The sequence below is a fragment of the Myotis nattereri genome (genome assembly GCF_964212035.1).
Source record: "Myotis nattereri genome assembly, chromosome: 2".
In the NCBI taxonomy this organism is placed as follows: Eukaryota; Metazoa; Chordata; class Mammalia; order Chiroptera; family Vespertilionidae; genus Myotis; species Myotis nattereri.
The window spans coordinates 125,244,534-125,259,936 of record NC_138076.1 but is presented as its reverse complement, the minus strand read 5'-3'; the positions used below and the strand labels follow the sequence as shown (position 1 = coordinate 125,259,936).

The following is a 15,403-nucleotide window of genomic DNA, read 5'->3' as shown; positions in this document are numbered from 1 at the left end:
ATTCAAAGAATAACGAATACACAATGAAACAAAGTTTATTTCAAGAATAAAAGGATGGGCTCAATATTAGGAAATCTACTAGTATATATTTCATTATATTAATAAGTCAGTAAAAATGAATATAGTAATAGAGTTTATGAGAAAGTTTATTTATCTTTTCCTGTATTCTTCAAAACTTTTCTGAGGTTTTGGCCAAATGCAATAGGAAGATAGAAAACTGCATTATTTGTAGGTGATATTGTTACTGGAAAGGGGATGGCCATGAGCAGGTCTGCCTAGGGCTGGCTGGTAGTGTGTGGGGCAGGATTACACCAGCCTTGATGCAGGAAAGATTTCACAACACAAATCCAAGTGATTTTGAGGGTATGTTTATTAAAGCTGGGGGCAGTGAGACAAAGAATGGCCTAGCATAGAAGAAGCAACAGGGGAGACCTAGATGGGGCTGCTTTGGCCTCTGGAAATGTTATAGGAAAGAAATCGGCCAAGGCAGGGCTGCTCTGGCTCACTGAGAAGTTAGGGAAAAGGGGACATTGGGGACAGGTCCAGGGGGTTAGCCCAGGATGAGCTGCTGCTGTCTATTGCTGGTTGCAAGTCTCATGGGGTCCCTTAGAGTTTAGGAGATGCACACCTGTGGGGCATGAAGAAGGAGAAGGGTGAGGGCATGATCCCTGGAGGGAGAACACATGGTGGGAGCTTTGTTTTGAGGGTTTTTAAAAGCTGGGAGTTAATGGGAAGGTCTTAGGGGAGGATCTCAATAGAATATTCATCAGTTTTATGCTGATGTGCTAAAATGAAATTTATTCCATTAACTTCACCTGTCCTTGGGTGTGACTGGCACAAATGGCACCACTCTATCTCCCTAAGTAGGGTGATTTGAGCTATTTAACCTCTGGTTAGGGAGGAGAAGTGTAAACCATTTGTACTTTAAATTTTTTTTTTTTTTTTTAGAGAGAGAGAGGGAGAGGGAGAGGGAGAGATAAACATCTATGTGAGAATGAAACATTGAGCAACTGCCTCCTGCACGCCTCCCACCAGGGATTGAGCCCACAACCTGGGCATGTGGCCTGAACAGGAATCGAACTGGCAACCTTTGGGTGAATGAGATGACATCAAAGCAACTGAGCTATACCAGCCAGGGCTAAACCATTTATTCTTAAGTGTCCTTGATTTAGGGAAGATAGGACTTACTAGATGGCTATAAACTGCTTGGCCATTTAAATATCTATCTCAGTTTTCCTATTCCACTTGCCAAGGAATTTTTCTAGCTTTTTACTATCTTGCCTCAATATTATCATTGACATAAAAATTCAGAGACATCAGCTGACAAAGCTACTAGGACTAATAAGACATTTGCACAGGTGGTAGGATACAAGATTACATAAAAACAGTAGTTTTCCTCATTCATAATAACAACAAAGACTATTAAATATCTAAAAACAAACTTCACAAGAATTGTGCAAATCTACGTGAATTTTTTGTGTGTAAAGATATACAAGACCTATATACATGAGATGTGTTCCTGAATAAGAAGACTCAGGATTTTGAAAATTTTAAATAAAGAAGGGACTTGCTTTATGAGAGAGGGAATATATTACGAAGTTATAATAAGTATGACATAGCATAGGAATTAGCACATAGCTAATAGAATAGATGAGAATGTTCAAAAATACATACCCACAAATTTAGTTTTTGATTAATGGTGGCACTTTAAAGTAGTGGAGAAAGAATAGATTACTTAATAAGTGATATTGGGGCAACTGGTTAACCATTTGGCAAAAAGTAAAGTGAAAAGAAGCAAAGTGAAGATCCCTACCTCAATCCATTTAGAAGTATAAATTAGAGATCGCAAATTTACATACTATTTTTGAGTGTAGTTTGGCAATATGCATCAAAATTTGAAATTTTCATAATTTCTTATTGAACAATTCCATTTCTTAGAACTAATTACATGGAGGTACATGGATAAATGTACAGAAATGTCAATACAAGAATGTTTATTGCTGCATTTTTTGAAATAGTGAAAAATTGAAAACTACTTAAATGTCTGTCACAACAGATGTGTAGCACATACAAACTATGGAATGCCAGGAGTCTTTAAAATGATGATTTTAAAATGATGAAGTAGATTTACATGTATTGTAATAAAGAATATCCACATCATATTAAGTTAAAATATTGCCATGTTTTAAATCTGTAGGTATTCTTTATTTTTTTAATGTGTGAAGGTATAGAAAAGCCCAGGATCAATAGCAAATTGTTTCTTTTTCATTTCCAATAGGTAGAGTCTACTTTTTGACTAGAAAATTCTTCCCCTCTCTTAGCTCTTTACCCAGGTAACTTCAACAGGAGTACATCCTTAAACTTCTTGTGGGGAGGGGAGCGGACACCTATCCTAGGTAAGCTTGCTCTCATAGAACCCTGTACTTGCCATGCTACCTATAAACCATACTGCACCTTCTTATTGATCTAAGTTACTTATTTTATTTTTCTTTAGATTCTAATCTAAGCTCCATGAGGTCAATCTTGTTCACTCCACAGCCCAGCACAGTGTCTGGCAAACAACATTCCTTGAGCTCTTGCTGTATGTCATATACCATGCTAGGTACTTTAAATGATATCACTACGCCCTTAGGTAGATACTATTATCATCTCCATTCTGAAGATGAGGACACGGAGTCAGGTTGTGAAGCCTGTCCCAAATGCCACTGCTTGCATTGGGATCCATTCCCAGGCCTGTGTGGCTCTCGGCCACTACACTCAGCATACGGCGACCAATAACTATCGGAGAAAATACAACCAACCGTGGCCCGAGGATCTCTTGATGGGGATGTTGCCATGGTGATTTAGCACTAGAAGCCCTTTAAACTTCATTACAATCCAGACACTTCCCAGCTCCTCGCATTACCATCAGCTTGCCGAGCCCGGAAGGGAGCGATAGGGGCGGGGCGGCTTCCGGGGGCGGGGCAGGGTCAGCGCTCCGGGCGGAAGTCGGGAGATTCGGTGGTCCGAAGACGCTGGCTTGTGACACAGAGGGGGAGAAAGAAGGCCTGCTGGAAGGTTGCCTCTCCATCCCTTCAGTCCCGGGCACCCTTGGAAAAAAGCCAACACCCGGCCCGCGGCAAGCCCCTTCCCCCAGGCTCTCTCCGCTCGATTTCGCCACCGTTATGTGGGAAGCGAATCCGGTGAGTAGCCGGGCGGGACGGGGCGGACCCAATGGGCGGGGTTGGTGGGAGAGAGGGGGCGGGAGGGGGTTTCCGGGAACTGCTCCCCCTCACCCGCTTCAGGCTGGATCTTGAGTTCCGGAGCTCGAAGATCCCGGCCCTTGCGGCTTCCCCAGCACTGCCTTTGAGGGGTGGAAATGGCCTGGTGGGGTCTCCAGCGTGGAAATGCTTTCCCGTTAGTTGCTTATTTTGCTTGCTGTGGTTTCTCCGCTTTCCTCCCTTCACCCTTTGAAACTCAGTTTTGCTTTCTAATTGGAGTCATTGGGCTTCGGACCTGTTACTCAGCCTTTGCCTTAGGTGTACTTGCCAGTCCCACTTACCTAAACCTCGGGTCTTGAATGGGCCTGGAAGGAACTGTCACTGCTTCCCTTCTTGGTGAACAGTCATTTAAAACTTGGGGACCGAGGATATGTTCTAAGCCTCTCGATTGTGAAGTTCTTAGATATTTCTTTTTCAGTGGATAGAAGTGATGACCTGGAATATTTCAGCAGCAAGTTTTGTCTCCCTCGTTTGATTCTGGTATATGCATTATGCCTGCATGTATTTTTGTCTGTTTTGCTTTTATACATTTATTTAATGTGCAGCTCTCAAAGAGTGCAATCTCTTTGCCAAGAATATTCCATTGATCTCTTGTTAGAGTTGAAATTACTTAGTAACATGGCAAATGTACACTGTTTATGCCTTATGAGTTGACTGGGAAAATGGTAGAATCGCATTTCAACAAATTGTTGGACTAAATATGTGAAACTACTCCATATGCAGAGATATCTGCCTAAATTTACTTTATAACCCTGTTTCCATACTTTCAAAAACTTATTTTATGTAATAAATACTTTCCTTTCATTTCCAGAATTTATTTCCAGATAAATTGGAGAGTTTATCAGTTAGTTCAGTTAGATTTTTAAAAATATGTTTTTATTGATTTTAGAGAGAGGAAGGGAGAGGGGTAGAAAGATAGAAACATCGATAAGGGAGAAACAGATCGCTGCCTCCTGCACACCCCCTACCAGGGATTGAGCCCACAACCCGGGCATGTGCCCTGACTGGGTATGGAACCAGTGACCTCTTGGCTCATGTTGGATGCTCAACCACTGAGCCACATCAGCCAGGCTAATTTATTAATTTTTAAAGTTTTTATTCAACAGAAACTAGTCTGTTAGTATGCGTTTTTTTGGTTGCTCACTGTGGTTCTATCCCAGTTCATCATGTAACAGTGGTCATCTGAGATTTATTTATTTATTTTTGGTTCATACTTATAGCCCTCTATTCTAGGCTACATCAGAGAAAGTAGTTGCTGGTATTTGGTTTTAGCAAATATAATTTAGAAATATGAGAATGTGCTCTCTCTATATATTCAGTTTCCTGTCAACAGTCTTCATTTTGTATCGTGTGTGTGTGTGTGTGTGTGTGTGTTTGTGTGTGTGTTCGTTCAGTTTGTATTGGCAGTCTTCCTTGTCTTGATTTCTCTGTAACAAACCTTTTAGTCACCCAAATACATGCCTTGCTCAAAGTCACATGTTTTAAATCCTTCACTATATTCTAAGCTCTCTATGGGCAGGGAGTTTTGTCTGTTTTGTTTATTATGGTATCGTCAGTCTAGAGAATGGAGCCTGGCACACTTTGTAGGCACTCAATAAGTATTTGTTGAATTAATAAAGGTGTTTGTGCTAGAGAGAGTCCTTTGCTCCCACTACTCTCCCTCCTCCATCACATATACATCAGCATTTGCTATTGGGTCATTTGTATGTTTGTGAGGATTATAAAGGCATTAATGAGTGTCTCATTTATATGGTTTGTTATATCATTATCTCATTTCTTTGTAAGAAATGCTGTTTTCTCTGAAATCACCCTAACAATTTTGCTTGATTTCAGTAGAGTAGACTGATTTTTGTCAAGTACTGACCTTCTGCATTGTACCCCTTGTATGCCATCATAATATTCCTTAATGCTACCGGGTTTGCTTACTTACTGATGCTGTTTTTCTTCCTATAACCATATGAATGCTGACAACAAAGGCAGTTTAGTTTTTAAAAATATAGTCAACATTCTGCATGTGGATTTCTGTAGTAATTCATTAGTGTCTTTTAATAGAAGAGGCATCTGGATATTCCAGCTGTGCTTATGGGATGAAATTAATGTTACTGTAAGCCAAACAATTGGGAAGGTTTTTAAAAACACAATGATCTTATATGCAAATGACTTTTGCATTACCCATCAGTTTAAATCACGGTTTATTATTTCTTTCCATTGAATGAGAGAATAAATTCTACTATATGAAGAAAGGGAATTGACTTAATTGAACACTTCTGCCTAGTTTCTCCCCGTGTGTTTTGTTAGTATCCATGACTTTACTATGCCACCTGTGATCTGCAAATACACCTTCTGGGTGATACTGTGAGGAAATATACCCTGGGTTATGGATAGTTTCACTGTAAACATCTTTGCCTCAGGCATTTTTGTTATAGGCATTTCACAGCAAACATTTTCACCACACAGCTAATTGGTAGTAAGGCAGTTTCACCATAAAAGATAAAATAGTTGACAGTTTGGTTTCATTTCTTCATTGATGAATCATCTACCTCCAGCAGACAAATATTTAAGCTAGTTGTCAGTTTGGTTTCATTTCTCCATTAACATAGTTTTTGTAGCACTCCCATTTTTATATTATGTAGAGCTTAGCCAGATTGCATACTATACTCTAATTACAAAGTCCTCACAGTTCTTCTATTTTTATATTATATAAATCTTAGCCAAGTTGCATACTATACTAGAAAGTTATAACTTGTCAGTTATTTCATATTTTTCCATGAGCACAGTCATCCCTCCACCTATGAAAACCAAGTTTACCAAACTATGGCAAACATAAAAGAGGTGGCTACTAATTCATAACAGTCTTTAAGAGCATCATTAATTCTCTAGTTGGAAATTGATACCTCTCTTAAAGAAGGAGGAGATTTTAGTGATAAAAGAAGTGCAGTGCTGAATGAGGAGACAAATCAACAAGCAAGCAAAGTGCACTATGAACAAAAGACTTCAAAGACAACGTATTTTCATTTTTTGCAATAAAGTCTTTAATTTTGTTATTAATTTTTCATTTTCATTATGTCCTTTTGTAATGTATCTTTTTTTTTTTTTTTTTATTGCTTAAAGTATTACAACGGGTATTACATATGTGTCCATTTTATCCCCCCGCCCTAGACAGTCCCCTAGCCTCCCCTATCCCCCAGTGTCTCATGTCCATTGGTTATGCTTATATGCATGCATACAAGTCCTTTAGTTGATCTCTTACCCCCCTACCTCCTGCCCCCCAACCCTCCCCGGCCTTCCTGCTGCAGTTTGACAATCTGTTTGAGGCTGCTCTGCCTCTGTATCTATTATTGTTCAAAAGTTTATAATGGTCTCTATTATCCATGAATGAGTGAGATCATGTGGTATTTTTCCTTCATTGACTGGCTTATTTCACTTAGCAGAATGCTCTCCAGTTCCATCCATGACGTTGCAAATGGTAAGAGTTCCTTCCTTTTTACAGCAGCATAGTATTCCATCGTGTAGATGTACCACAGTTTTCTAATCCATTCATCTACTGATGGGCACTTAGGCTGTTTCCAGATCTTAGCTATGGTGAATTGTGCTGCTATGAACATAGGGGTGCATATATCCTTTCTGATTGGTGTTTCTGGTTTCTTGGGATATATTCCTAGAAGTGGGATCACAGGGTCAAATGGGAGTTCCATTTTCAGTTTTTTAAGGAAACTCCATACTGTCTTCCATAGTGGCTGCACCAGTCTGCATTCCCACCAGCAGTGCACAAGTGATCCTTTTTCTCCACATCCTCTCCAGCACTTGTCGTTTGTTGATTTGTTGATGATAGCCAGTCTGACAGGTGTGAGATGATACCTCATTGTTGTTTTGATTTGCATCTCTCGGATGATTAGTGACTTTGAGCATGTTTTCATATGTCTCTTGGCTTTCTGAATGTCCTCTTTTGAAAGGTGTCTATTTAGGTCCTTTGCCCACTTTTTGATTGGATTGTTTATCTTCCTTTTGTTGAGTTGTATGAGTTCCCTATAAATTTTGGAGATTAGGCCCTTATCAGATATGACATTGGCAAATATGTTTTCCCACACAGTGGGTTTTCTTGTTGTTTTGTTGATGGTTTCTTTTGCTGTGCAGAAGCTTTTTATTTTGATGAAGTCCCATTTGTTTATTTTCTCTTTAGTTTCAAGTGCCCTAGGAGCTGTGTCAGTGAAGAACTTGCTTCGGCATATGTCTGAGATTTTGTTGCCTTTGGATTCTTCTAGAATTTTTATGGTTTCCTGTCGTACATTTAAGTCCTTTATCCATTTTGAGTTTATTTTTGTGTATGGTGTAAGTTGGTGGTCTAGTTTCATTTTCTTGCATATGTCTGTCCAATTTTCCCAACACCATTTATTGAAGAGACTATCTTGGCTCCATTGTATGTTCTTGCCTCCTTTGTCAAATATTAATTGAGCATATTGGTTCGGGCCGATTTCTGGGCTCTCTATTCTATTCCATTGATCTATATGCCTATTCTTGTGCCAGTACCAGGCAGTTTTGAGAACAGTGGCTTTGTAATACAACTTGATATCTGGTATTGAGATCCCACCTACTTTGGTCTTTTTCAGGATTGCTGCAGCTATTCGGGGTCTTTTTTTATTCCAGATGAATTTTTGGAGAGTTCGTTCTAGATCTCTGAAGTATGCCGTTGGTGTTTTAATGGGAAGTGCGTTGAATTTATAGATTGCTTTGGGTAGTATGGACATTTTAATGATGTTGATTCTACCAATCCAGGAACACGGTATGTTCTTCCATCTGTTTATGTCTTCCTCTATATCTTTTTTCAACGTCCTGTAGTTTTCTGAGTAGAGGTCTTTTACCTCTTTAGTTAAGTTGATTCCTAGGTAGCTTAATTTTTTTGGTGCAATGGTAAACGGGATTGCTTTTATAATCTCGCTTTCTGAAAGTTCACTACTGGTGTATAGAAATGCCTCCGATTTCTTGGGGTTAATTTTGTATCCTGCTACATTGCCAAATTCATGTATTAAGTCTAGTAGCTTTTGGATGGAGTCTCTGGGGTTTTGTATGTATAATATCATGTCGTCTGCAAATAAGGACAGTTTTACTTCCTCTTTTCCAATTTGGATGCCTTTTATTTCTTCTTCTTGCCGAATTGCAATGGCTAACACTTCCAGTACTATGTTGAACAGGAGTGGTGAGAGGGGGCATCCCTGTCTTGTTCCTGTTCTTAGGGGAAATGGTGTTAGTTTTTGCCCATTGAGTATGATGTTGGCTGTGGGCCTGTAATATATGGCTTTTATTATGTTGAGGTATGATCCTTCTACTCCCACCTTGCTGAGAGTTTTTATCAAAAATGGGTGTTGAATTTTGTCAAATGCTTTTTCTGCATCAATTGATATGACCATGTGGTTTTTTTCTTTCAGTTTGTTTATGTGATGTATCACGTTTATTGATTTGCGGATATTGTACCATCCTTGCATCCCTGGGATAAATCCTACTTGGTCATGGTGTATGATCTTTCTGATGTACTGCTGGATCCGATTTGCTAAGATTTTGTTGAGGATTTTGGCATCTATGTTCATGAGGGATATTGGCCTGTAGTTCTCTTTCATTGTGTTGTCTTTACCTGGTTTTGGTATTAGGGTGATGCTGGCTTCATAGAATGAGCTTGGAAGTGTTCCTTCCTCTTGAGTTTTTTGTAGTAGTCTGAGGAGGATAGGTTTTAGTTCTTCCTTGAATGTTTGGTAAAACTCCCCTGTGAAGCCGTCTGGTCCTGGGCTTTTGTTTGATGGAAGCTTTTTGATGACTGCTTCAATTTCTTCCATAGTTATTGGCCTGTTGAGATTTTTAGATTCTTCCTGATTGAGTTTTGGAATGTTGTATTTTTCTAGGAATTTGTCCATTTCCTCCAGGTTGTCTAGTTTGTTGGAGTAGAGCTGTCCATAGTATTTTTTAATGATCATTTGTATTTCTGTGGGGTCTGTTGTTATTTCGCCTCTATCGTTTCTGATTTTGTTTATTTGGGTCCTCTCTCTTTGCTTCTTGGTGAGTCTGGCTAGAGGTTTGTCAATCTTGTTTATCCTTTCAAAGAACCAGCTCTTGGTTTCATTGATTTTCTGTATTGTTTTTTTGGTCTCTATGTCATTTATTTCTGCTCTAATCTTTATTATTTCCTTCCTTCTGTTCACTCTGGGGTTTTCTTGTTGCTCACTTTCTAGTTCTTTGAGTTGTAGAGTTAGATGATTTACTACCATGTTTTCTTGTTTTTTGAGATAGGCCTGTAGAGCTATAAACTTCCCTCTCAAGACTGCTTTCATTGTGTCCCATAGGTTTTGGATTGTTGTGTTTTCATTGTCATTAGTTTCCAGGATGTTTTTAATTTCTTCTTTGATCTCATTGGTAACCCAATCAATATTTAATAGCATGCTATTCAGCTTCCAGGTGTTTGAGTATTTTTGGTTGTTTTTATTGTAGTTTATTTCTAATATTATGCCATCGTGGTCTGTGAAGATGCTTTTTATGATTTCAATCTTCTTGAATTTGGGGATATTTTGCTTGTGACCCAATATATGGTCTATTTTTGAATATGTCTGTATCTTTTATATATATATATTTTTTAATCTTTTCCAGTGAAATTTTCTCTGGTTAATTAGTTGTGCTGCAAAAATGCTTGTGGCATAGATGTTTACAATGAAACTACCGGCCATGTGTACACTGACCCTGGCCATAGTAATGTTCAGAGGCAGCAGCCCTTTTAGGTGGAAAGTTTCCATGATATGACTTGAGTGTGGAAAATTACCCCTGGTCTTGCAGCCTTTTCTTGTGGGAAAACCCCAAAACAAGATAACCAAGGAGCTACAAAAGCTTTATTTAAGTACACAGTTTTGTTTCTCAAGGAAGTCATGAGGTCAGTGGTGATTCTACCGAAGCCTGCCACTGACCAGGCACCTGGAGGTAAACATCGTGTCCCTGCCAAGGCAGCCCCGGTTGACAGAAGCAGCGGGCACACTCAGTTCTGATACGAGCTCCTGGTCGTTCTCCACCCACCTGGTGAAGGTAGCCTTTGACTAATGTCCTCATTTAGGGAAATGGAAAAATCTCTAGAAAGAAGATGGAAGGGTTGCCATCTACACACCTTGACTTTATCCTGCCTTTCTCTGTCTCCTTGTCATTCGTTGTCTTACCCTCTTTGCTGGGATTGAAATAATTAGACCAGTATCACATATGGGGGAGTTTCAGCTACTCTCTGTCACACTGAGTAAAAATGAAAAACAACAAACATCTGTTCAAGATTACAAACTATCTATTACAATAATACGACCTTACTTTTTTTTTTTAGTTGTTCTTATTTATTACTTTTTAAAAATAAATCTTTATTGTTCAGATTATTACAGTTGTTCCCCTTTTTCCCCCCATAGCTCCCCTCCACCCAGTTCCCACCCCACCCTCTGCCCTTATCCCCCCACTGTCCTCATCCATAGGTGTACGCTTTTTGTTGCCGGGTCAAAGGTCATACACATGGAAAATGTAGCTATTTCCATCCGCAATGTGTCCCTGTGTTCGGAAAGGTCTCTCACAACTTGTTCACGCTCTACTCAGAAAGGGTACGGAGCCATGTAACGGCTTTTTAAAATAATGTGTCCTCTTATGTTTAAAATGAGGATTTCGCTACCAAAAGTGAGGAGACAGCAACGCTACAACTGGTTTGCGGGCCATTGCCGAAGCCGTCTGGGCGGTCCGCGCTGCTCCACCGGCTTCTCAGGGGCTGTCGCAGCCTCTCAGGGGCTGTCGCAGCCTCACACAGCCTCATAGGGGCCGTCGCAGCCTCATGCAGCCTCATAGGAGCCGTCGCAGCCTCGCAGGGGCCATCGCAGCCTCACAGGGGCCGTAGTAGCCTCATAGGGGCTGTCGCAGCCTCACAGGGGGCGTCACAGCCTCACAGGGGCCGTCACGGCGTCACAGCCTCACAGGGGCCGTCACAGCCTCACAGGGGGCACCGCATCCCACGTTGGGGGTGAAGGTGCGAGACAGAAGCTCCTCTCGCTGTCTCTCCTGCTGCTCCCTTGCGTATTGCCGATGCTGGAAGTTTCTGAGAGCAGTCTGCAGGTGCTGGACATCATACTTTAACTGGTCAGCACGAAGTTTGGCATTCTGTCTTTTGTTGGGAGGCTCCTTGATGGACAAAATCTCCAGGTGTTCTAGCTGGCTGAATATCTGGTATGCTTGCTTGGATTTCGTTTTCTACTAAGTGCACAGACTGCTTGTCTGCCGTCTCCTGGTGTCCCATGTGAGACTGGATCTGGTGGACCTGCTTGTGCATTTGCTGGTACAGTGGTTTCATGTTGCCGGCCCAGCCGGGTCCAGCTCTGGCTTCCTCCGAACCTGATTCTGCTTCTTGAATGTGTCCCTTATGTATGTGAGGAGTTGAAATCTATAGTGTTGGGTTAGGCTGCAAAAGCGCAGGTGGTTCCCTTTGTGCCACTGGCACCGCTTGGGTGGGGATGTAAATTGAGCAGGGCGGGGTCTCAGAGAATCACCAGGGCGGAGCAAACAGCAATGGCGTCTCCATGACTCCTCGCCTCTCTGTGACTCCGCGTCTCTGCATCCCCGAGTGCCAGTGAGCAGCTCCGCGAGAAAGCCACCCTCGCTCTCCGACCCACTGCAAGGCAGTCCTGCCTCTCCCCGTAGGGGTCTGGGACCTCAGAATCCCGCCCCAAACAAGCTCAGTGGATTCCAGAGCTTGTATCCCCTTCTGATTGAAAAAAACCGTGCATCCAGTTGCAGCTCGCCTGGCGCGCGACTCCGTACCTCTGCTCTTGGCGCCTCTGCACCTCCTACTCAGTCTCAATGCACTTCTTTCTTTGCTTCCAGTTGTAGAGCTTCCACTGGGCCAGCTTTCCCATGGTTCTGAATGATAGCTGTTTTGTCTTATAGTTGGTAGTTTCAATGTTGTTGTGGGGGGCAGCATGCACAGGTCTATACCTTATGCCGCCATCTTGGTTCTCCACGACCTTACTTTATACAAAGTGATAAGCTCCTCTAAAATCCCTTTGTACTTCTTAACTCGTACTATTAGAATAATCTGATGGGTTAGCTAAGGGAGGGGGAAATGATTTTTCTAAGAACACTCAGGTGAGTAAGCCGTAGAATTCTATCAGCTCCCATGTCCTCTCTCACCCCATTTTGTTGTGTGGTGGTTGCCGTGAGGACAGTGTATGCCCGAGTCATGCTTTACCTGATAAACACCTTTTTCTCTGTTCTTTTATATTCACAGCTGCTTCCAGACTCCCTTGGCACTATGATTCTATCTCCTTTTTCTGTTAAACTTCTTGAAAGAATAGTCTTACATTTTTTATCATTCTTACTCATCCCTCAGCTCCTCCAACCCTACTTCTGCTCCTTACTTGCTAGGAGGTCACCAAGTACTTTTGAATCACTACATACAGTGGCAACCTTTACGTCTTCAACCTCTTCTTTTTTTTTCCTGTAGCATTAATGCCATTAGAGGTGTTTCCCATAGCTCCTTTTTTTTTTTCCCTGAGACTATACTCCTTTGGATTTCTTCTTTTTATGATTTATCATTAAATTATAATCTTGACTTAGCTGTACTGCCTTCTTTTACCCCTGAAATGTTCTACCTTAACATTTTGTTGTTGTTCCTCTCAGCACATTGTTTTGTTGAGCTCCGTGGCTTCAGCTCTCACTCTGGTGAATACACCTGCCGAATGTGCACCTATATTCGCGACCCCTAGAACTGGGGGATGGACAGTACTGGTGGCCCCCCTGACAGTTCAAAGTTAGTATGTGTAAACCAGAATCACTCAGTCAATGATTTATTATTTCACTCAGTCAACAAATATTTAGTAATGTATCTGGTACATTAAAAAAAAACACCATTCTACAAACATGGGAGGTTACAAACATGGATCAAATCAGAGCCTGCCTCTCGGGGGTCTTGTAATAAATATACTTTAGGGGGAAAGTGATACCAGAGGGTACCTGGTGGCGGGGGGGGGGGGGGAGAAGGGGGGACTAGGAAGGTTTGCATTTGAGCTAGGTGTTCACCTTATAAAAGTAGTTATATGGGAAGGTCAAAGGAGGCAAAATGACCAAAGCCCATGGAAGTGAAAGAGAATTGCAAGTACAGTTTGGACAAAATGAAGGGAAGTGGAGAAGATGTGTATCTAATGAGTAAAGGCTCATTAGAGAATGAGGATGGAGGGGTTGGGCAGTGGTAACTAGCATCTATGTAATATCTTCTGAGTCAGCTGGTGTATTTTATAGACATACCCTTAGTCTAGGGGGAGGATATGTGTCTGGAAATGGAAGTTCTATAGAGAACTTAGTGTCTGTGCAGATGTGTTCTTAGTACCAACATATAATCAGGGGCTCATATACTAATACCTTTATCTTCTTGACATTCTTTGTAATTCTTCTAACACTGGAGTTAGTTCGGCTAAGCTGAGAGTCAGTGTGACATGCCAGTGTTTGGTGACTGGGGACAGTGCTAAACAAAGTATGCCCAAACTTAGGTCATCTTACACTTCCGTGAGGTAGGAATTAATAAATTATTAGCCTCCTTTTTTAGTGACAATTCTAAGGGTCAAGGTTTGGTGAACTTTTTGGATAATGACAGAGACACATTTTAAATTTAGAATTTTCTTGCTCCAAACACATACTCTTTCCAGTCTAACTTAGGATATAAGATTTAAAGTAAGTAAAAAAGGACCTCTGAGGGGAGTCACAGAGAGAGATGAAGGATTCCGAGCTAGAGAAAATCAGGACGTTTTTGTAACACCCATGTTTTTAGTACTTTTTTCTAGTGGCATAACACCTGAGCAGGAGTAGAGAAATAATGTGGCCTTCCCAGGATTGGCATGGCAGCACAGGGCCAAGGAGATAAGTTTGATAGTCTTTGGTATGAGGAAGGAGAACAGTTTGGGATAAAGCTGGAGGCACATGTTTGCAATAGAGGTTGGAAGGAATGGGATGAGATGATATGTTCAGTGTGACCCACTGGGCCTAAAATGCTCAAGCAGAATGGTGAGGTGCTGATGCAGCTTACTCGCTAAGCGTTACCTGCTTTTGAAATTGTGTCTGATGGCTCTCATTTGTTTATTGAGCATCTACTACATGCCAGTCACTTCTAAGTCCCAAGGTTTACAGTGGTGAACAGAACAGACTAGACCCCAGCACTCATGGGTTTTCTGTCTGGTGCAGGGAAGCAGACATTAAGTTAATAGTTACACAAATAACACTTAACTACAATTGTAGAAGCTCTAAAAGAAAAAAGAGCACCATGGGAATGTATAACGAGAAGAGCTGGTGCTAGGCTGGAAGATCAGGTAAAGCCACTTTTACAGAGATCTGAAGGATTGAACTAGAGTTACCCAGGTAAAGGTGGGATGGGAGGCAAAGAGGGCTATTCCAATAGCAGAAATAGTATGCACAAAAACCCTGAGGCGGAAGGGAGTTTGGTGTTTGAGGAAAAGAGAGAAGCTATGTGTGGCTGGAACACAGTGAGCCAGGAGACGAGGCCAGTCGTTAGGTAGGAAGTAGGCCATGCCAGGCTTTGTGGCATACATTTAGGATTATTCTTAAAGGAGTTGAAAACCATTAAAGGATTTTAAATAGGAAGTGACATGAACATGTTTGTTTTTAAAAAGACCATTCTGGTTGCTGTATAGAAAATGAGTTGTGTATTACAGAGTGGTAGGCAGGATAATGGCATCCCTATTCTATTCTAATCCCTGGAAATGGAAATATGTTAGGTTACACAGCAAAGAGGAATTAAGATCTCTAACTAGCTGACCTTAGGATAGGATGGCTATTTTGGACTAATATAAGTGGGCTCAATGTAATGACAAGCGTTCTTACAAGTGGAATATGGAGGCAGAAGATGTGAGTTAGAGGGAGATGTAACTATGGAAGAAGAGGCAAAGAGACAAGGTTGCTGGCTTTGGAGATGAAGTTGTTGGTGGTGGTGGGGGGGGGGGCGGCGTGCATAAGGCAAGAAATATGGGTAGATTCTAGTAGCTGGAAAAGCCAAGGAAATAGATTCCCCTGTACAACCTCCGGAAAGGAATTTAGCCCATTGAGTCCCATATCAGGTTTCTACAGACCTGTAAGATAATAAATTTGTG

At 41.3% G+C, this 15,403-nt stretch overlaps 1 protein-coding gene across 2 annotated transcripts in view; it reads left to right on the top strand.

Annotated features, from left to right (window-relative positions):
* Positions 1–2,955: 2,955 nt before the first annotated feature.
* PARP11 (poly(ADP-ribose) polymerase family member 11) overlaps positions 2,956–15,403 on the top strand; it is a 52,161-nt gene continuing 39,713 nt past the window's right edge. Inside the window, exon 1 of one of the 2 annotated variants that reach the window (XM_081084544.1) lies at positions 2,956–3,182. Coding sequence is in view for 1 of the 2 variants with exons in the window: in XM_081084543.1 (XP_080940669.1) it covers positions 3,165–3,182 (18 nt within the window). In the remaining variant the exon portion in view is untranslated. The remainder of the gene's footprint in view (positions 3,183–15,403) is intronic. The other variant, XM_081084543.1, reaches the window with a different exon arrangement.